At 31.5% G+C, this 23021-nt stretch overlaps 2 protein-coding genes across 2 annotated transcripts; both read left to right on the top strand.

The window, feature by feature from the left end:
- Positions 1-1594: 1594 nt before the first annotated feature.
- LOC132062319 (inactive protein RESTRICTED TEV MOVEMENT 1-like) lies at positions 1595-3387 on the top strand. The gene is made up of 2 exons (XM_059454928.1): positions 1595-2260; positions 3147-3387. The coding sequence occupies exons 1-2, from the start codon at positions 1739-1741 to the stop codon at positions 3243-3245; spliced, it is 621 nt and encodes a 206-aa protein (XP_059310911.1). The 5' UTR covers positions 1595-1738; the 3' UTR covers positions 3246-3387.
- Positions 3388-19657: 16270 nt separating this feature from the next.
- On the top strand, positions 19658-22925 carry LOC132062819 (jacalin-related lectin 2-like). Its single transcript, XM_059455332.1, has one exon. The coding sequence runs from the start codon at positions 22217-22219 to the stop codon at positions 22745-22747; it is 531 nt and encodes a 176-aa protein (XP_059311315.1). The 5' UTR covers positions 19658-22216; the 3' UTR covers positions 22748-22925.
- Positions 22926-23021: the final 96 nt, after the last annotated feature.

Raw genomic sequence — 23021 nt, 5'->3', positions numbered from 1 at the left:
GACAGTATAAATATTCTATTTATATCATAAAACATAAAACTCAAAAAAGTTACCCTTAAAATTCTCTGTACAAGGTTCCTCCTATTTGGACTGGATTATGTTTTCCATAAATCAATGCACATACATTTATGTTTAACATGGATACAACATCGAAAACCGTAATTCATTGAACGCCAATTGAAAGAACAAGTACTGATATATAAGGGCTGGGCATTCGGTTCGGTTTTTCTGTTTGGTAATAATGGTAACCGAAACTGAACTGAATTAAATTCGGTTCAGTTCGATTTTTGCAATTTTGGTTTGACTTATTTTGGTTTGGTTAAATTCTTTAATATTAAATTCTTTAATACCTTATTTCACTCAATGTTAAATTCTTAAATATTGTAAGTTTGTAACTACTTGAATGAGCATAGTGCCAAATCTGCCCATCCACTCCACCACCAGTAAAGAAATAGGGAAGTGAAGAGTCTGCTCCATTGTCTCTTGGACATAACATGTGTATTTAAGATTTCAAACTCAAACAAAGTAGCACTGATGGTTCTTTATAAGAAACCAGCACTTCTAATGAGCATGAATCACTGCACTCTGCCTTTGAATTAATGAAGATGAGGATAAAGAGCATAAGCAGAGTGTGTATGTTGAAGAAGAACCCTAGTTTCTAGAGAGATTTGGCAGGCGACTGGTGTAATCATTTTTGGAGTAGGGAGTTGTGGACTTGTGTCCATCGTAATGGTGTAATTATTTTGGTTATTTTATTTTGGGCCTATTTAGGTATTTGTGGGCTGCGGGATTAGATATTTGGCAGAACCCAAACTCAATGTATTATGTTTCGGGGAAAAATGAACTTCTTAATAAATTTGGTTTTTCAGTTAACCGAATTAAATTATTCAAAAATCGTAAACCGAAACGAATAATTGAATTTTTGAAAATTAAAATCGAAATCGACCGAATAAACCGAAAAATTGAAACCGAATTAAAAAAAAAAAAAAAATCAGTTCGGTCGATTTTTTCAGTTTGAACCGAATTGTGCCTAGCCCTAGCTGAAACGGCTCCACAAGTTGCATATATAACTCCTCCTATACATGATTCGATCTTCCAACGACTTCACTAATTCAATTGAGCTATATTTTGGAGCAAAGGACGTAGATTAGATTTAGTGTGTTCTGTAGCCCTAGATGTCAATATGACTAGGTAATTCCAAAACACTTAAAAAAAAAAAAAAAAAAAAAAATCTGGGAGAAATGGATTTTTGGCCCTTTATAAATATTTTTTAGTTTTATGACTTTTTTACAAGAGATCTTCATTTTTTTACACATAAGAAATTTAAAAAAGACATTTTCTTCTACTCAAATTGTAAGGAGCCAAGAGATCTTATTTCCTCTATTTGCCTTGAAGTACTAGGTAATATTTTCATATTAATGTGGCACAAATGAGTTAAATTAAGCAATATGGCAGGAGAAGTTGTTATTTAGCTTTTTATAATTATTATTTTTTATTTTAATGACCCTTTTACGAGGGATATTTATTTTTTACACATAAAAGATTAAAAAATCATATTCTCCAATATGGCACAGGAAAATTAATGGAAATAGTAATTCACTGATCACCAAACTTAACTAGTAAGATACTAACGAGGAGTCAGATTCCTATTTCGAGATTAAAAGCAGAAATACCGAGTGGGGGACGCTGAAGCGTCTCAAAGAAAAGCATCTTGATCTTTTGACTAGCCCAATTCATCATGGTAAGAAACAGGGGAAGTATGGGTATGGTCAAAGTTGGTCCAGCGGGAGAACTGGGAGAATCAGGAACCCGTTGGGATGAAAAGGGACGAGGAGAAGTAGCACAGATTTTTGTTTCCTACAATCATAACACTATTTGTACACTGCAGTTCCTCTTCTTTGATGAGAATGGCAAATCAGTGTTGTCAAAGAGGCATGGTGTTGATGGTGGTGTAAACTTCAATTCAGCTCTTTTTGATTATCCATCAGAGTTTCTTACTTACATCAGTGGTTCAATCCGAGCACTGAGGAATGGAGATAGTATTTTGAGCTCAATAACATTTGGAACCAACAGGGGTACCTATGGACCATTTGGGACAGTTTTAGCTGATGCCATAGACTTCAACTTTCAGATAGGAAATTATCCTTCTTTTGGTGGTTTTCATGGCAGTACAAATAATAGTCATGGCATTGAGAGTATTGGGGTCTATATGAAGCCCATCACTATCTCCATACCCAATTCTAAAGATTCTCCATTTAAGGTTAGAAAGGAAGAAAAAGATTCATCCATCTTCTACAAATTTCTAAATGATATTGGTATTATATCAATGCTACCAAAATTGACCCATATTTTTAAATTTTACAAAAACTGACCCAAATTTTTTCCCAATCTCCACCATCGTCGGTCACTGTCTTCCCGGCCGGTGAAGCTCCCCAGAATTACTCCCTCCTCCCCTCTCTCTCTGCTGCAACTTCTCTTCGGTGACTTCTCTTCCACCGCTTGAGCGCCATACTCACTTCCGACGCTGCCTCCGACACTGCGGTGGCTCAGATCTGCCCAGAAATTACCTAGATCTAGATCTATCAGAAAACTCATCGAGGTGGTGGTGGAGCGCAGGTGGCGGAGATGAAATTACCGGCGGTAGGAGTCACCGGAGGTGGTTGAGGTCGGCATGGAGAAACCGGGAGGTGCAGGATCGTGGGTGTATAATAGTGTATAATATTGTATAATGGTGTATATGGGTTTATACACCCTCTTATACAATATTATAGTACATTTTTATACACATAATATATCTGTCTTGTATACTTATGTATATAGGTGTATAAATATGTACAAGTCTTATTCAAAACCAGTTCAGATATATGTTTATACCCACTTCTACAATATTGTATAATTGTGTATTTTCTTGTGTAATACTGTATAATTAATTTTTTTAGTATATATACCTACACATTATACACCTTCAAACACCTATATACTTGTGTTTTGTATATAAGTGTATAAAAGTGTTTTTTGGGTCAAAGCTTTGCAATGAAAGTTTTGGGTTGTTTTTTTGCAATGTAGGTGAACAAATTGTATATTTGTGAAATTTCTCCAACTCAAGTCGTCTTTCTCTCCTATGTCATCCCTTCCCTGTTTTCCAGGTGATCGCGGGTGGAGTAGCAGAAGCAGCCCCAGCTGAGGAGAAGAAGGATGAGAACGAAGAGAGTGATGAAAATATAGGATCATTACTCTTTGACTAGATCGGCATTACATTAGTAGTTCATTTTTGTGTTGCTGCATTATCTTTTGTCAGTGTCACTTTGTTGGCGTAAAGTTTTGATAGCATCTGTTTATTTATCAGTTGCTGTTTAACGATCTAGCTCAACATTTTGTTCTATGGTCTCTCTGACTTGCCTTGCTCTTGTTTGATTTTTAATTTAACGAATGGTACAACAGCGAAACACACAAAAAAGAAAAATAAAAGTATATGGTCACATCTGATCTGGTTTTGATAAAAGTTACTACATGCCAGACAGTTAACACTCTCTACCAAAAGTAATTGCCCTAAAATTTTCCAAGGACGCAAGCAATATTGACAGTCAGCTTTGGAGACAATATTTGATCATCTCTTGTCGAAAAACACGAATGGCACAAACTAATAGTGAGCAGTGACAGAGGAAAACATGATTTGCTTCTGCTTAAACCTTTGGGTTCGTCACGCTTTGGACCACGCCATCAGGATTATTGAGGCCCCCATGAAGACGGTTCTCTTCATTGAGAATAAAGGTACTCATTAGCGAGCGTCAGAGTTGCTCAGTCCCCATGCTGATGAGAAATAATAGATACCCGATGGGATAGTCCATGTGATGAACTCAAGTTGGCTCGAACATCACTATTATAAATTAAAAATATAGCACCTATTGTCTGCTGCAAAAGTGGCCATAAACCAACATTATGACTCTCCTGCCACTAATAAGCAGCTGATTTTTTCTTTTTTCTTTAGCCGTCAGGAATTTTTTAAAAATGATAAACACGACATATGTTCCAGATTTCATGATGGGGTTCAATTACTTCTGCTGTTCTGCATTCGCATAGGGGGAGAGCTATGTTGGATCACATTGGAGAAGAATCTTAAAAGACCACACACGATAGTACCATATGAAGCCTTGAAGAATGATTCTTTACAGGTTCTCGAAACACTTTAACAAGAGTAGGAATTTGGACAATTATATGTATTTTGATTTGACACTTGCAAAATGATATTGTGAAACCTTGATTGGACCTAAATTTGGCACGCTGTGCACATTTAAATTTTAGATCATCTTTTAGATGCATGAGAGGAAAGAAAAATTGAACATCGACTATATTTTTCAACAGTTAATCGGCATATATAATCGTTCATTTGAATCATCAGACGGATTTAGTTATTTGAGATCAATATCATTTGGAACCAACAAGGGTTCCTATGGACCATTTGGGAGTACTGCAACTGATGGCAGTGACTTTAACTTTCAGATAGGAAATTATCGTTCTTTTTGTGGTTTTCACGGCAGCAAAAATAGGTATGGCATGGGGAGTGTTGGGGTCTATGTTAAGCCCATCACAACCTCCATGATTCATTTTAAAAATCCTCTAGTAAAGGTTAAGAAGGAAGAAGAACCGGAGAAGGTGTAACTCAAGCTGCATCCCTCTTTTACAAATTTCTCAATGATACAGTTCATGTTAGTTTATTCTATTGCTTATGGTTGTTTATACTTTTCATATCAATTCAGTTGGCGTTACTTGTTATATGAGGATAGCTTTCGTGCTCTGAAAAAGAATATTAAGAAGATGTCTATGATCAGTGACGTTTAAATTGCTTTCAATGTTGACTACTCGAGTAGGGTGAAATGTCATTTAATTTACAAAATTTGGTTTATTTTCCTGATTTTTAAGGAATTTGTTTTCTAAAGAAAACATTTTGACCATACCCCAGCAAAGGAGAATACCGAACCATGGTCTGATCAGATTGACGATTTTCCTTTCAATTGCCTAGACAAATAAAGCTACAAGTTTCATACAAAAGAATGTTAATCGGATTGAATGACTATATTCTCATTCAAAACAGCAGTAGTAATTCTTTTAATTAGTACTTGTTCATTGCCTTAGTAATATCGGGCATTGCAATTGAGGCTCAGCTTTGGAATCAACAAAAAATTATCAGAAACCTATATCTTCAATAATATTAGTACTTGCTTTTATATGCTAGTTAGGCTAAAAAATGTTTTACCTTTTGCTTCCGATACCTGCGAGAATTCCAAGAAGCTTAAACGTTCAAGGAAATTCTGGCTTTTACTTTTTAAATTTTAGGGGAGATGGTGACTTTTGTTTGTACCTTGTTGCCAGTTCTTCGACCATCTAACAAATTATACATGGGAGTATATGTCTAAAACCTCAAATATATTATGATGGTGTTTGTATAAAAATAATCCAAATGAGACGGACAAAAATTGAAATTTATGTGTTCTTACAACGATCTCAAGTCTGGTTAACAGTCAGATACTTATAAATTCTAATATTAACTACTCCCTCTGTTTCAATTTATGTGAACCTATTTTCTTATTAACAAGTCAAAAGAATGGCCTTTCTATGTTTTAACAATTTACCTTTATAAAATGATTTATAGCCACACAAACCATAGACTTGCACTTCTTTCTTTCATGGTCCAACCACAGGCTCTTTCACTGGATGTTCTAACATGACAGGGTTTCTCATGTGTTTTTCTGTTGTTACCAATGATGACTTAACTGTTTTTTGATTCAGGAAAGTGCTCATTAATTCACTTTACATTAAGTAGTTATTTATCTGCAGTGTTTGTTCAACTACTGAATATTTTTATTCAATATATATTTTCATAAAACTAAACAGACCTTGAATAGTTGTGATAATTAAATTGTATAATCTACATGTACAAAGTTCGCCAATAATGGCTATAAATGTTGATTATAGTTTAGCGATATGGAGTTTAGACTGTATTACATTTTTATCTTTCAGTATAATTTTATTTTCTTCTGATTATACAAAACTCATTGTTATATTATTATTATCCAGTTGTACAGCAACGGAGGGAATAAAAGACGAACTGATATAAAAATCCAAAGCGGAAGTAAATGTAACATGGTAGTGAAGATGTCAGTGAGCAGGGGCGGATCCACCCTTTACAATAGGGGTGGCATGGCACCCCCTCAATTAATAAATTTTTTATATACTTATGTTGTAATTACTTAAATTAGGTTAAATATTTGATCCCCGCTTACTTCCAAAATGTAAATTAGATAAAAGTGCCACTACCGATTTACAAGTTTGAATTTATCTTGAACATTTTTCGACTCCGTTTTCCTTTTGCAATTTATACTTCCTTTGTACCATCTGGAATTGCTTTTCGCCCTCCCAATTTTCTATTTATCTTTTTATTATTTATATTGATTTTCCCCTTTTCTATTATTTTATCCGTGATCTCTAGCGAGAACACACAAATAGGAACTTCAAAATCCCTTAAATTAAGTATTTTTTTAACCTCAAATCTGTGAGTATTTAAATCAAAAAACTTGGATCTCAATGGGAATTGTGGATTGAGATCAAAATTCAATTTTTTTTTTTTTATAATTTCTTTTATTTATTACTCCCTCCGTCCATGTTTACTTGTCTACATTTGACCAGGGACACTCTTAATAAGCAATAAATAAAATGAGAAATGAATTGGAGTACTTAATAATAAGGGTAAAATAGGTATAAAATGGTAAATTATGTCTTCGTTTTCCAAACTATATAAACTTACAAGTAAAAGTGGACATATATTTTTAGTATAATGGACAAATAAAAATGGACAGAGGGAGTGTATCATAAAAATTTATGTTATTCTATAATTGTTAAATTCAATTTAAATCACTTTACTACTTAAATTGTGATGGAAATTTCGTAAGCATTGGTTAGAAAAAACATGAAATTTATGATTTATTTTTGAGAACTTTGTAGTTTATCTAATTCTACATTTACTTATTGAAGTATTCACCTATTGAGGAGTTTTTCTATTATTTTTCTTATTTTGATTGGTGTAATTCCCTTATTGAAGATGTTATTTTACTTGTGCAAATTCATTTTCTAATATATATAAGAGATGCAAGTCCCTTGGTGAAAATGTTGATTTTACTTCTATTGTTAATGGATGTTAATGAGTGTGATTCCTTATTTAAGATGTCAATTATGTTCGTTTCTTGATTTTTGGGATGTAATTTTCATATTTGCAAATTAAAACAAAAGCCTATTAAGTTGACCCAAATAAATTAAAACGAAATGGACCCGACCCAAATATACATTCCTAACAAGATGTATATTGAAGAAAATTGTGGCACCCGCCACCTTCAAATCCTAGATCCGCCTCTGTCAGTGAGGGTAGGAAGTAGATATTATTAGCAGGGGAAATTGAAGAAGTGATCAATCTTTTAAGGAAGAGAACATTAGGTTGTAGAAGAAGAGAAGGAACGATACACTGAGAGGGGGAAAATGGAGAGACTAAAAGAATAACTAATGGTAAGAAACGGTTGATCTTTTTAATTGGTGTCATTTTCGTATGCGGATTCCGAAGAGATTTTATTTTGGTGTTTTCTTTGTCTTAAGGTAGGGTAAAAATCCAAAAAAATGTAAAAAAAGATAAATACAATCTCTACATTTGTGTTGCGCCACGTCAGCGGCCCTTTGCCTGCTTTTATATATATATACTAGGTAATTGGCCCGCGCTTCGCGCGGTTATAGATGACTTTATTAAACTTACAAATTTAAATGTCAAAAATAAGGAATAACACTAAAGATGTCAGAAAATTTGATGTTGTTAATATATATCAAGAGCTTTGAATGAAAATCTGCAAAAGTCTTACGTATCTTCTATAAATTTTCGGATTGCAACATTTGTCCCATGATATAATTGCCTTCTAAATATTAATTGATTTTTTATGGAATAATCAGGCATCGTTTTCCTATTTTTGTGGACGAAAAAAGTATAGATAAAATACTCCATGAGACGTTAAAAAATGGATGAAACTTTTAACTTCATATCATAGAAAACAATTATCAATCACAATGTACAGTTCACTTGAAAATAAGGATGATCCTCTATATGCATTATTGACTCACCATGCTTGAGTTTGTAGGAGAACCCTCTTGAACTTAGATGACAAAAGGAATTAACGTAGAAGCAAGATACATTTTAATATTGATGGAGTGTGTTCATCTCACATGTGCATAGACGTAGTAAATGTCTTGTGTAACCTTGTAGAGTTTTAAGATATCATAAACCGGCGAAAAATGATAAATGCAATAATATTATGATATTGAATTGTGAATTTGTGCTGATGAATGAACATATCATTAGCCCTCTCAACCAGCCGCATTTGTACTGTGCTCTATCGTGCAAAAAAAGTCTCCGTTAAGTTACATAATCTAAAGAAAAGAGAAATCAATATACAACCCAGAGGCGGAGTCTAACATATGTCACATAAGTCTTTATTTTCATATTTCACCATTTGACAAAAAACTTTACTCATTGAAACACCAGCAAGATCAACCATACTTCCCCAGCTGTATTTTGTACTTAATAAACTGTTATCCAACTGATTATCCAGGATCTCGTTCTCTTGTGTTGTTTTTTCGCCTTTTTCTTGAAGTTTCAATGCATATTCCAAGCTCCACAAAACTCCTCCACACAGTCGGTCAATCTGCTCCATATTCAACCAAGCATTTTTTTGCACTGTTGACAAACTATTCATCAAGGATTCTGGTGTTTTCTCACGTGGAATCCTAGAGAAGACCGAATCGATAACAGGCCTGCCACAGAGGAGTTAAACACAACCAATCATACAGTATGGGAATCACAAGTAGTTATGAAGCAAAAAATATTTTCTATGACAAAAGAAACAAACCTGTAGACGGCTTAATGAAGAAGAACATCTTTCTGGTTCATTACACTTTGTCCAACACTTCTATTGACACAATACAAAAATTTCCATTGCTTGGAACTCTTATCGAGTTTTTATACTAAAATTTCAGTAACTAAAAATAACTTATATGAAAAAATTCTTTAGTAGGATCTCTTACAACTAATACCGAGTGGGAAGGTGTCATAGAAATTGAGACCAAATTGAAAAACAATGCCCTATATGCCTCTAACATAGACTTGATGCCGAAAGAAATCAATGATCTGAGAATAGCCAATGCCTCTTTAAGAAGCTGCACATTCCAAGCAAATGTAAATGCAATACTTCCTCCCATCGTCTACTTCAAAAAATAGAATGGTGATGACAGAAATAACAAATATTGAAAAAACAAAACTCTTAATAAATCCTCTCCTTCCACCACTCCTTACATAAATTAGCAATTTTAGGTAACAAAATAAAATTAAAACACACTAATTGAAGCCAATAGGTCAGAGCCGGTAATTTCACTTGGATGATATATATGAGAATTCATTATGATATACTAAGTGTCTTTAATTTAGAGAATTGTTAAATCATTTTTCAGTTTTTTGACATAGCAAATGAATGGAAAAAAATTAAGAAAAAGGCCAAGATAGAAGAAAACGCATAATTATGTTTCTTGGCAATTAATTATTAATGAGACTAATTTAGAAAAGAGTTAAACGTGATACCTTTATTTTTTTGGCCAATCTGTTAGGGAAAAAGAAGAGAAAATGTCAAAAAATGAGAGGAGATAAATAGGATTCCTATACAATGCAAAAACCAAACAATGACTCTTACTGAAGTGATGTAAGAGACACGCAATGGTATGACGAATCTTCACTTTATGAACAATGACTTTGAGATTGAGTAATTTTTCTTTAATATATATTATTGATTGAGGAAAAAATTGAAGGAGAAAGTCTGACCTTTAGGTACCGTCTCTCTAGCAAATACAACCCTACGACCATTTGGCGCAAAGGTGATGCATTAACACCTCTGTTATGATAGGCAAAAAAAATTACGACAAAATTGAAGATCATAATAATTTTAATGGACCTGAGTTTCGTACTCTCTAGACAAAAAAATGTCATATACATAGCAACAACAACTTACCCAGTGTCATATACATAGCACATGCACAAATTGCAATTGGATAAAAGATGAATTAAAACTGAATGAAACAATTTTACCTTTTTTTTCATGGCAAATATGGGTCAAAGGAAAAATTTGAAGGCAAAATCAGGGCATCGTCCCAACGGCGCCAAAGCCATATAAAACGAAGGAGGATAAAGATCATTGTAGCCCCTGCAATGGAAAGATCACCATAGAGAGGAAGAGCAGGAGGAAAGTATTGGATTAGGGGCTAATTATTTTTAAAGCATATATATACCTTCTTTGTACCCGATATACATATTGCATACGTACACTATTTTCTCATGAAATATATACATGTTAATTTTTTCTACATATACTATATACATCATATCATATATATATAAAAAAGCCATGTTCCTTCACAAAAAAAAAAGGGGGGAAAGGAATGAGCAGGACTTGTAATTTGTAATGAAACTGAATCAGAAAAGGGGAAAAGGGAAAATGCAGAGAAATGAAGAAAAGAAGAGTGAATGAAGAAGAGATTTCACCGGTGGGGAAAGAAGAGACCGACGAATCACGAATTCAGAAAAATAATTATTAAAGCCAATATCATCTCAATAGTTTGCAGATTGAAGAAGAAACCGCAGGTTTTAGAGTCCGGAGCCAAAATGGCATGTTTTTGAAGCTAATAGCCCAAAATAGAATGCCTTTTTTTTTTATACCAAAATGGGTATTTCATTGACACTGTTCCGGTCCGGTTGCATTTCGCTACATCTGTAGCGAAATTTAACAAATAATATTTCTTTTTTTTTTTGTTTTTTGTATTTCATGGGACTACCAACGAAATAGGATAAAAAAAAAAATTAAAAAATGAATTAAATATTTTTTTTTTCGTTCATACAAAAAAATGAAATATGAAAATATATATATATATATATATATATATATATATATATATATATATATATTTCTTTCTTTTTTTGTATTTTGTGGGACTACCAACGAAATAGGATAAAAAAAAATTGTATTTCGTTGGTAAAAAAATGAATTAAATATTTTTTTGTATTTCGTTCATACAAAAGACGAAATATGAAAATATAATTTATTTATTTATTTTTGTATTTCGTGGGACTACCAACGAAATAGAATTAAAAAAAAATCGTATTTCATTGGTAAAAAAAAAAAGAATTAAATATTTTTTTTTATTTCGTTCATACAAAAAACGAAATATGAAAATATAATTTATTTATTTTTTTGTATTTCGTGAGACTACCAACGAAATAGAATAAAAAAAAAAAAAAAATTGTATTTCGTTGGTAAAAAAACGAATTAAATATTTTTTTAATTTCGCTCATACAAAAAACGAAATATGCAAATATAATTATTTTTTTTTGTATTTCGTTGGACTACCAACGAAATAGGATAAAAAAAATCTTTATTTTTTTTTGTATTTCGTTGGTAGTCTAACGAAATAAGATTTTTTTTTTTTTTTTTGTATTTCGTTGGTAGTCCAACGAAATAGGATAATTTTTTTTTTTTTTGTATTTCGTTTATAAAAAAAGAAATAAATATTTTTTTTTATTCGTTTATACAAAAACGAAATAGGAAAGTATAATTTTTTTTTTTTTTTGTATTTCGTTGGTATATGAATGAAATAGGATAAAAAAAAATTATTATTTTTTTTGTATTTCGTTTATATAAAAATGGAATAGGAAAATAATTTTTTTTTTTTTTTGCATTTCGTTTATATTCATCGTATTCGATTATCTAAACCTCAAACTAACTAACTTCATTAATGTCTAAAAAACATTTTTTCGGCGATGGTTTTAAAAAAAACATAAAGGAGAGGGGAATTGGACTACGACGCTGTGAACTATGGGGCTTGGACTACGACGCTCTTGGATGGGAGGGGGGAAATCGCTCACTCGATAATGAAGATGGATGTGATGGAGAGGAAGATGAATACGATAGCATTAGCGTCGTTCCTGAGACTGACGAAGATTAGAATATTTACATTAATAAGATATCGTTTATATTTTTAATGAAGTCGGATTTATTTACTTGAAATTCAAATTGAAATAACATTGAAAAATGAAAAAGGTACAAATACAACACTTAACTAGCCGACATAACAACAGAAAATGCTTATGGAAAATCATCTTCATCAGACATTTCACAGTCTGAGTTCCAAAATCGAACTCATTGTCGGTCGGTACTTCGACTTGGGTAGAGCGTTGAACTGTAGCATACATGTCAAGCGCCGCTATACATATGTGATTTTAAAAATCTCGGGGAACAAAGAAATAACGATAAAGATTCATCGTCAAGTAATTGGCATCTCACCATAAATTGGTGAACCATCAATTGTATATGAACTTGGACATCGTCGTTATAACCACCGATAGTTCGTGATCATTTACGAACATTTTACTCCTTGAGACGCGTTGCGATAAATCATATTTTAGGGAAATTGGAAACCTTTGCCCTATTTCGGACCAATTTGTATCTAACCGAACTCGCTTCATACACAACTTCACCACCCCAAAATAAATACCCTTTAACATGAGTTTCCGTCATCTTATATGAAATATATAAGAGAAAAAATAAAAGTTGAAGGATATGAAACAGATAAGAGAAAAACAATAGATGAAAGATATGAGATGGATAAAGAAAATTGAAAGACGAAGGATATACCATAGGTAAAGATAGGACAATATTTATAAACGGAGAAAAGTAAAAAATTTCGCAAATTAAGTCACAAAATGTAAAAGATATTTATTTGACAACTATTCAATGCTCGTCTGAAACTGATTGAACCAACAGAAATGAACAAAAAAATAAAATTAAAACCATAGCGATATGGAGAGCAGAAAATCGATAAAAAAAAAAGAAGGGGGGGGGGGGGGGAGGTTTCATTTTATACTCGCGAAATGGAAAAAAACATTTCGTTGGTATATAAACGAAAAAAAAAATTATTTTCCTATTTCTTTTTTATATAAATGAAATATAAAAAAAAAAAAATTATCCTATTTCATTGGTATATGAATGAAATACAAAAATATATATATATATATATATATATATATATATATATATATATATTCCTATTTATATTTTATATAAATATAAATACAAAAAAAAAATATATTATCCTATTTCGTTGGACTACCAACGAACTACAAAAAAAAAAAATAAAAAAAAATTATCCTATTTCGTTGGTAGTCCAACGAAATACAAAAAAAAAAAATTATATTTTCATATTTCGTTTTTGTATGAACGAAATAAAAAAAAATATTTAAGTCGTTTTTTTACCATCAAAATACAAAAAAAAAAAAATTATCCTATTTCGTTGGTAGTCCCACGAAATACAAAAAAAAATAATTATATTTTCATATTTCGTTTTTTGTATGAACGAAATAAAAAAAAATATTTAATTCATTTTTTTACCAACGAAATACAAAAAAAAAAAAAAATTATCCTATTTCGTTGGTAGTCCCACGAAATGCAACAAAAAAAAATTATATTTTCATATTTCGTTTTTTGTATGAAAGAAATAAAAAAAATATTTAATTCATTTTTTTACCAACGAAATACAAAAAAAAAAAATATATTTTTGTTCCATTTACAAAAAACAAAATATATATTATTTGTTACATTTCGCTATGCGAAATGTAACCGGACGAACGTATGGGTATTTAGTTGGATAACCAACGAAATACCCATTTTAATATAAAAAAAAAAAAAAGGCATTCTATTTTGGGCTATTAGCTCCAAAAACAAGTCATTTTGGCTCCGGACTCGCAGGTTTTATGTCTTCTTCTTGCTGTGTAAAAAGTTGATTGCATATTTCATTGTAGCAAAGATATTGGTAACGTAATATAAGTTTGAGAGAGAATTAACGATAGGTGTCAAGATAAGTAACCGTTCCAAAATGGATGGGAAACGACGGGTTTGTTCCCAAATGAAAAATATTTGACGACGACTAAAAGTGTTAACCTTCGACAAACATAAAATATCAAAATTATTCAATTTAACTTAAGAACTATTTTGAACCTACTCTCAATATAAGGAACTATTTTGGTCATTTTCTCCATTAAATAACAAAGTTTCTTTCTTCCCCAAAAATCTTCTCTCCCCATAACACAGAAAGGCTCCCCTGTTACTTCCACCACTGATAGCCAACAGTTCACTTTTAGTCCTTCACCGTAACTGTAAGTTTCTCTCTATTATATTTTCTTGTTATTCAATTCATATTTGATTCTTTTTCTCTTTTTTCTATTAATGCTTTATTTGTGTTACTGTGAAGATTGTTTTCTTGAATCACTGATATGATTATAGTTGGGGTTCTTAGCATTTTGCACGCCTAACATATTATTCTTTTATAGTTTGCACTCGATTCTAGTCTTTTTTACAATACACGCCCAAACCTCTTCATTTTCTTGCAAACCACAAAAATCTCATTTTATACTAATTATTTAAGAGGGTAAAATAGGGAAAACATTATTAAACTCTTCCCAAAAGTAATTTTATGTGGAGTAACTTATATTTTTGAGGAATAGTGAGCAAATGTTGTGATTTTTCCTAACGTTCAAGGCTGATATTTCCTTCAGATCAGCTTATTACTTTTGGAAATAGTTAAATATGTCTTTCCTACTTTACTCTTCTAAATATAATAAAATGAGTATATGCTTTGTGGTTATTGTTGATGGTGGTTTAACTCTTCAAGCTTAATTCAAATTTTTACCGAAAATGTGTATGACATCCTATATTAATTGTGTGTTTCTGACTTGAAGACTTTAGCTAGTTTTCAATGAATAACGAGTCTATTCAAAGTGGTACATGAAAATGTTTGCATAAACATACAGAGAAGAACTTACAAACTGAAGTTGTTCAGGGTATAAGGAGTGACTATTTGTACGATGAGACTGTCTAAAAAAGAGTAGATAGATTGTAAGCATTACAGACCCACACATCTAATGCCAACTTCTAAGAAACAAATCATATTTTTCCAACATAAAACCCATATGTCTAAGCATAGGAAAAATACTGATCTCCAATAAAGCAACTACAGTGAAACAATTACATAAATTCACCAACAAGGATGAATGGACATAACCAAAAAAAAAGGGGGGGGGGGGGGGCGGGGGGGGATGGACACTTGTTTTGAGAAACTTCTTTGGTTTTTGCTGCGACATCATCAAAATGACTCACCTGTTCTACATGGTTGAAATATCTTGTTTTGAGAACCTCCAACAATTAAATTAAGTAATTTAAATTACTTTTGCACAAGGGGCAAAAGAGGGAGCCAATTTTTTTTCTTCTTTTTATGAGAAAAAGAACGGTTTTTTTTTTTTTTTTTTTTTTCGAAAGAACAGAAATAAAGATATCGACATACCAAAGTTTCCAAAAGCATTCGTAACTCCTTATCTCACTTTTCCCGCTGATAAGATGTAGGCCTAAATGAATATTAACATGTGTTCTCTATACATTTCATACATGGTCCACAAGACGAAAAGAAAAGTGCAACATCATTTATTGCAAGTAGAAAATATAGGCAAAATGCAGTGGAAAACCTTATAAAGTAATTAATCAGTTGTGGTGGAGCCACCCTTTGTTAGTTGCAGGACATATTTTATGTTAACTTTCATGATAGACTACGACATTATAGATAGTTGATTATGATTAATAGCGCACACGCATAATTCCTGCATCATATGGTAAACAAACTTAGTTAACACAATGTTAATTGAAACACTGATAAACTATAAAAAGCCCTCATGAATTATCGATTTCTTGTTTTTCTAAAACAAAAAAATATATTGAAACGACTTTGGGGAACTTTCATAAATACAAGATATATAAGAGTTTGGTTATATAATCTACAACTAGTTTATATATTACAAATTGTGCAACTTAAAGCTAAAAACAAGGAGGTTATTGCTATAATAAAAATCTAAAAATAAGGAGATTCCCTATATTAGTGATAACATAATTAAATGCATATAAAACACAATAAGTGCTTACCTAAACAAGCTGCAGCACAATCTACTAGCAAGCTAATTCATGAATTTTAACCCAAAAAAAAAAACTAATTCATCAACAAGTATATTAATGTGGTATCTGTTATATATATTATTCTATCTATATATCGTATATTGTTACTATATATGTTATTGTAGAATGTAGAGTACATTTGGTTGGCACTTAGAGTAATGTATTCATATATTAAGTATATTGTAATATTATATACTATAATATACAAACTTAGATATTCTAATTTCTACTATTAAATACACATATATTTTGTTATTATCTTTTCGCTAAATTTACCAATTCGAATATACCATCTACTTTTTTAGGTATATTTCAATGTACTTTTGTTATACAATATACCATATCTTTTCGTGTACTTTTCTTAATATTAATTTTAATATATTCAAATAATTTTATTTAGTCACAAAAGAATAATTGCATCAGTCATCAAGTGAAAATTAAAATTAAAAAAAAAAAAAAAGAAGAAGAATAAAGAGGAGGAAACGAAAAAAAAAAAAATGTTGATATTTTAGGAATGTAAAAAGTTGTATATTTGAAATTAAAAAGTTAAAATTTTGAATAAGTTGTATTTATGTAATTTTTTGAAGTAGTTGTAATCTTTTTAATTATCATTTGAAAAAATTGTATTTGTGTGACTTTAAGGACATTTTTGATCCAATAAGTGGGACATTTTTGAACCATTTCTATGCGTAAGGGCATTTCGACCCTTTTCCATTAAAAAAAAAAAAGACAAAAATTACAACTGAAAAAGTTGCATCACACTCTAGAAATAAATATAAAATAGTAGAAGCTACAAAAATTGTACCTTTAAATGTGGATTCCACTATTATTATTTTTTTATAAGGAAAAAGTGCAAGTATACCCCTCAAATTTGTGATTTAGAGCAGATATACCCCTCGTTAAAAAATTGATGCATATATACTCCTTTGAGTATTTTTATTTCCTTCAAATTTGGTATCAGAGCCTGTGTGAGATCCAATCAAAGCCTATGTGAGATACGATCAAAGTCTCGTGTGAGATCCGACATATATATAAAAAAAATATAGATATTTCATATTTACCAATTGTCCCTTTTTTGTGTTTGATGGTAAAAATAATTTTGAGAGTTGGTATCAGTAGATGAGTCTGCTTGTCCCTTTAAATCCCTTTCTATGAGTTTGCTTGTTACCTTAGGATCCGTAGTTACGAAGGAAAAAGCGTTTTTGATCATGGTATTTATTATTACATGCTATTTAAATAAATAATCCGAATTTATTAAAAATAATCTTATCTAATCAATTTATATCCTAAAGGGAATGGAAACACAAATTAGTTTGTGTTTTGAGTTAATTTGATATTATTAAAAATATTGAATAATAAGCTTATTTTTTTTAATGTTAACAGTTTTAAAGGTGTTTCCATTTAATTAACAGAAAAGACGTTTATAAGCATTTTCTTTTAATCAAAAACATCAACCGCTTATTTTTAGGTCCAGTATTTTTATTCATTCATTTTAAGGGTATTTCAGTTATTTTAACAGAAAAGTTGTTTATCAGCATTTTTTTATTAAATACATCAACTGCGCATTTCAGCTTCAACATTTTTATCTGTTTATTTATAAATTTAGCTTAAGTAATTTTGCCTAAAAATTACTTAAATTTAGCTAAACCAAATAAACTCTAATTCTAGTATTTTCTTTAATATTCAGCTAAGGTTACATATTTTCAAAAACTTTGAGAAAAAGAATGATCAAAATAAAAAGTAAATTAACTTATGCTTTGCCGCATCAGTCTCGTTTATTTTCTTTATATATGCAATTGTATGCTCTACTCGTTCATTTGCTGTCTTTTAATTTTAACTTTTCTTCAGTTACCAATAAAAATATTAGCTTTTGTTTTGCTTTTCTCATTTCATTTCTTAGAATTGCATTTAGGTCATAATTGAAAAAGAAAAAGAAAATGAAAGAAGAAGTGGGGGACAGGGGTGGCGAGTGGTGAGTGAAATATAAAATGTGTGAATGGACCCCACTATCCAAGTGTCAAATATAGAATGGAGCCTTTGTTTTTTAAATTTTTTTATTAGGGGTAGGGGAAGGGAAAATGAGAAAGGAAATTACAACGTGGAGATTCGAACCCTCACCAATAAGATAAAAGTTCAGGTACCGAACCAACTGAGCTACTAGATCCCTACAGAATGGAGCCTCACACAATTATTGTTGTAAAAAATTTCCCTTTTGGCTTACATTAAATACAGTACTAGCTTTCTTTCTTTTCCCAAAATCTTCTCTCTCCCCGGCTACCCCGCCAGGCTTCATTTTCGGTCCTTCACTTTTAAGTCTCTCTCTTGTTTATTTTCTGGTGCTATTTCTCTCTCTTTTTTTCCTGGAGAAACCCAAAAATTTCTGCAGGTTTAGTATAGACTTATAGTACCCTTTTCATTACTAGTATAGAGATATATTAGATAGAATGAACTAACTAGCTTAGGCAGATCCACCTGGTGGGGAGTCTTAAGGCTAGTTAGTCATTGAGTTGTATATACTGCTTGAGTTGGTGATTAATAATGGAGTTTTTTTTTTCTTTAACCAAAAAAAATATAGTAGTACCCTTTTTACTTTCTCCATTATTTTCCTTTTATTCAGTTCAGATTTTCCTTTGAGTTGATTGGTAAAAAATTAATGGAGAAAGCAAAATATGCATCAATTAATATAGGTTGATTGATAAATTATGCGCTTCATTTATTATTTCTTAAGGGGTATGTAAAGTCAAAGTTGAGAAGTAAAAATGAACGGAGGGAGTAATTTTTTAAAGAAATAAGGAGTCTATTGAAATTTCAAAGGGGTACGTGAATATGTTCCCATCAACATACAGAGAAGAACTCACATGAACTGAAGGTGTTCAGGCTATCAGTAGTGACTGTGTTTGTACAATGCCAAATTCTACCTGCAAATAATCATTTTTCAACATAAAAAAAATTTAAATCTAAGCATAGGCAAAATACTGATCTCCAATAAAGCAACCACAACGAAACAATTACATAAATTCACCAAATATACGGTATGAATGGACATATAAAAAATAATAAAAAGAAGCGGATGCTGATACCAAAATATACAAAACATAAACCAAATTATCTTCCAAAGGTGCTGCCGGAACTGTAATACTTCCCCTTGTTTCTTAATAATTCTTCACGACTTTGCTTTACATGTAGTTTATTTAGTAAATACAAATGTTGGGCAGGCGCGGAGCTAGGTAGGCTCCGATGAACCCCCTCGGCGAAAAATTACAGTGTATATACAAGATTAAGATTATTTTTTTAAGTATATATAGTAAATGTTGAACCTCCTTGGCCTCTTCATGTATTTACTTGTAGACACGTGATTTTTGACCCTCCCGGAACCTTTTTACGGTTTTAGTGTCTAACTTTTCTTTTAGTCTAATCTTTGACATTGTAACTTTTATTTTTATTTTAGTAGGTTTTGTTCGTGGAAATGAAAAAAGGACAAATTTTGTGTTCCAAAGAAAGAAAACTTACAAAAATAGGTTTCTTTAAATCGAGATTTTAGTTAATTACTTTTGAGTTTTTCCTTAGTATAATTATTTATTTATTATTTTTGGTTTAAAAGTAGTTGATTAATATATTTATTGTAGTATTTTTATTTTACACCCTTCATGAAAAAAAAAGAAAATAAAAAAGGGGGAAAGGAGAACAAATACCATATTGCCACATGATAAATTTCATCCCTGCCCAATCCATGACATATTTCATTTTAGGAATAAAAATATTCTAGTATTAGGACTTTTTATAAAATTTATCAAAATTAGACACTCTATAAAAGAAAATTAAGACATAATTTTCTAATCTCGACAAAATCATCCTAACACACTAACATCAACAATCAGCAGCCACTCTCATTTTTTTTACAAAGGACATCACAATCTTTTCTTCCATATAGAAAAACCAGAGACTGCACCAATAGACACATACACACACTAATCAGTGGCCTATACAAAAAGAGGGTTTAGTAATCTTATTGAGATAAAAAAATTATTTGATGTAGAGTTTGGCTAGTTTCATTAGTTAGTTTGAATGAAAAGTATTGCCGTCGAAGGTTCGCACCGCCCGTCTTCTTTAATTCTATTATGCATATAAGTGTATGGTCTTTATTAATGGAATTTGTGAGAAATAAACTACTCCCTTTTAGTGATTACTTTCAATTTTAATGAACTTAGTTAGGCTAAATGGTTTACTACAGTTTACTATTAGATTAATTTAAGTTGAGCTTTAGTTTTTTTTAATTGGTCAGGTTGATGTGACCTACTTGGTTATTGTCAATATGAAATGGGCTGTTTTGATTAATTGTTTTAGAAGGCTTTTTTTTTTTTTTTTTTTTTTGGTCTAATGCAGTAAAGTAATATGCATCTTGTTGTGTCTAAAAATGATGTATTTGCTTTGACTTTTAACTTAAAGAATAGCTTTAATACTAGTTCATTCAATCGTTCACTGCATGGTGTGGTTTGTTATTTTGAGTTTGGCACCGTTCTTTCATTTTTGTCCTTTTAATCAATTAAACCTGAAGGCATTATTTTGTTTTTCTCATTGCTTTAATTTTAGCCGTTACAAGCACGTCTATATTCGTCAATATTGTAGACAAACGTTGGGCCATGATCGAGGCCTAACTAACTTAATTATTAATTGTGAGATGAGCGAGATGAGGTGCGATTTATTTCAAACCCTGTTGTCAAGTATTAAAAAAAAAAAAAAAGGAGTGGTAAAACCAATTGTAAGGGAACGAGATGGGTTGCGAATTTATTCAAAACCCGTTGTCGAAAGAGTGAAAATTAATAATAACCTAACAATATTAAGTCTCGGATTTTAGAGACAAATAATTGCTTTTAACGCTAGATGAGCTTTAGGCACGTTTCAAGATGTTTGTTTCGATTAAGAATGCGGTTACGCATCTTATTTCGAGACGCTTTAAACAACTCAAGGATGCGGTTACGCACCTTGGCCAAACTCATTTTAATAACCAATCTTGTTTCGATTAAGAATGCGGTTACGCATCTTATTTTGAGACGCTTAAAAGGTCCGGAATGCGGTTAGGCATCCAGGTTAAGGCTAATAAAAGTTCAACAAATAAAAATACGAGCAAATCAAGGCTCGAGAACATAATTTATCCAAATTTGGTTTAAGCTAAGTATTAGTCGATTAAGCGACCATGCTAGAACTACGAGACTCGAGGAATGCGTAACAGCTTCTCCCCGGTCTTCTGTTTTCGCTAAACAATAATAAAAGAGTCATTTCCTTTTAATTAGGGGTTCATAAGGTGCCTTGGAACACTAAAACTCAATTCCAAGTGGCGGCTCTGAATTAATAAATAATCCCTTTTCAAAATGTCACTTCAAATGGAAAAACCCTTTGACAATAAAAACCTATGCGTTCAGTCGCGTGGGGCCCAAAAAGGGGTGTGACAATGAGTCGTGTTTTTCCCAATTGAGAGGACTATTCCTTGAGAACTCTTATCATTGTATACTTACAAAAAAACATATGAGATGCTTCTATTTGGAATTTATTTTTCATTAATTTGTATCATTTCTCTTATATATTAATTTTTCTAAAGAAATTCATATGTATATTTTTCTACTATTAATAAGTGAAAGTTTGTGGATACTACGAAGGGTATTTATGTAAATTTATCATTTCCTAATTGGTGTTTGACCCATTTCACCTTTACACTGCTTTAAGAATCTTTCATATATTTGTTACTTTCAATGTTTCGTTTGCATTTATTAGAAGAAGTTTCACGACCGCATGAAGCGCGGTTGAATTTACTAGTATTAATATAATAGCGTAAAGATTTTTGTATTATGAAAAGAAAAAAAAGTAGCTTCAAAACAAACTTTATATAACGAAAAATGTTTAATTCAAACTCAGATTTTACTTTATAAATCAGGAGGGAATTTAATGCTAATCATTTTTCTATTCCAAATTTTATGAGCAAAAGAAAGTGGCTTAGGGCTCCGAGTACTGAAACGTAGGTTTAGGGTTAAAGAAAAGCCTATTTATATTAAGTTGGTCTTTCAACTAATACTCCAATTGATCAGAAACGATAAAATATGGATATGGTCAAAGTTGGTCCAGCGAAAGGACGAGGAGAATTAGGAACCCTTTGGAAAGAAAAGGGACGAGGAGAATTAGCCCAGTTTTTTGTTGCATACAATGGTATCAGAGTTTCTTCACTGCAGTTCTTGTTCTACGAGAATAGCACATTAGTGTTGTCAGACAAACATGGTAGTGACAATTGTAAGAAGTTCAATGCAATTGTCTTGGATTATCCATCAGAGTTTCTTACTTCGATCAGTGGTCAATTCGGGGAGAAGGACGGAATTAGTTATTTGAAAACAATATCATTTTGCACCAACAAGGGATCCTATGGACCATTTGGGAGTACTGCAACTGATGGCAGCGACTTCTTCAACTTTGAGATAGGAAATTATCGTTCTTTTTGTGGTTTTCGCGGCACCGCACATGGGTATGGCATTGGGAGTATTGGAGTCTATGTGAAGCCCATCACAACCTCCATGATTCATTTTAGAAATCCTCTAGTAAAGGTTAAAAGGGTAGAAGATCAAGAGAAGGTGGTTTAACTCAAGATGCATCCCTCTTTTACAAATTTCTGAATGATACAGTTCGTATTAGTTCTCTATTGCTTATGGTTGTTTCTACTTTTCATATCAATTTCAGCTGGTGTTACTTGTTATATGAGAATAGTTTTCCTACTCTGAAAAATGAATATGAAGAAGATGGCTAACGCTCTATTCTCTATGATCAATGACGTAAATTACTTTTAATTTTGATTACTCAAATAGTGTAGAATGTTGCTTATGGAACTTGTTTTTCCTACTCCCATGAAACAAGTAA

Source organism: Lycium ferocissimum, chromosome 1 (genome assembly GCF_029784015.1).
Source record: "Lycium ferocissimum isolate CSIRO_LF1 chromosome 1, AGI_CSIRO_Lferr_CH_V1, whole genome shotgun sequence".
In the NCBI taxonomy this organism is placed as follows: domain Eukaryota; kingdom Viridiplantae; phylum Streptophyta; class Magnoliopsida; order Solanales; family Solanaceae; genus Lycium; species Lycium ferocissimum.
This window is presented reverse-complemented; position numbering and strand designations above follow the sequence as displayed.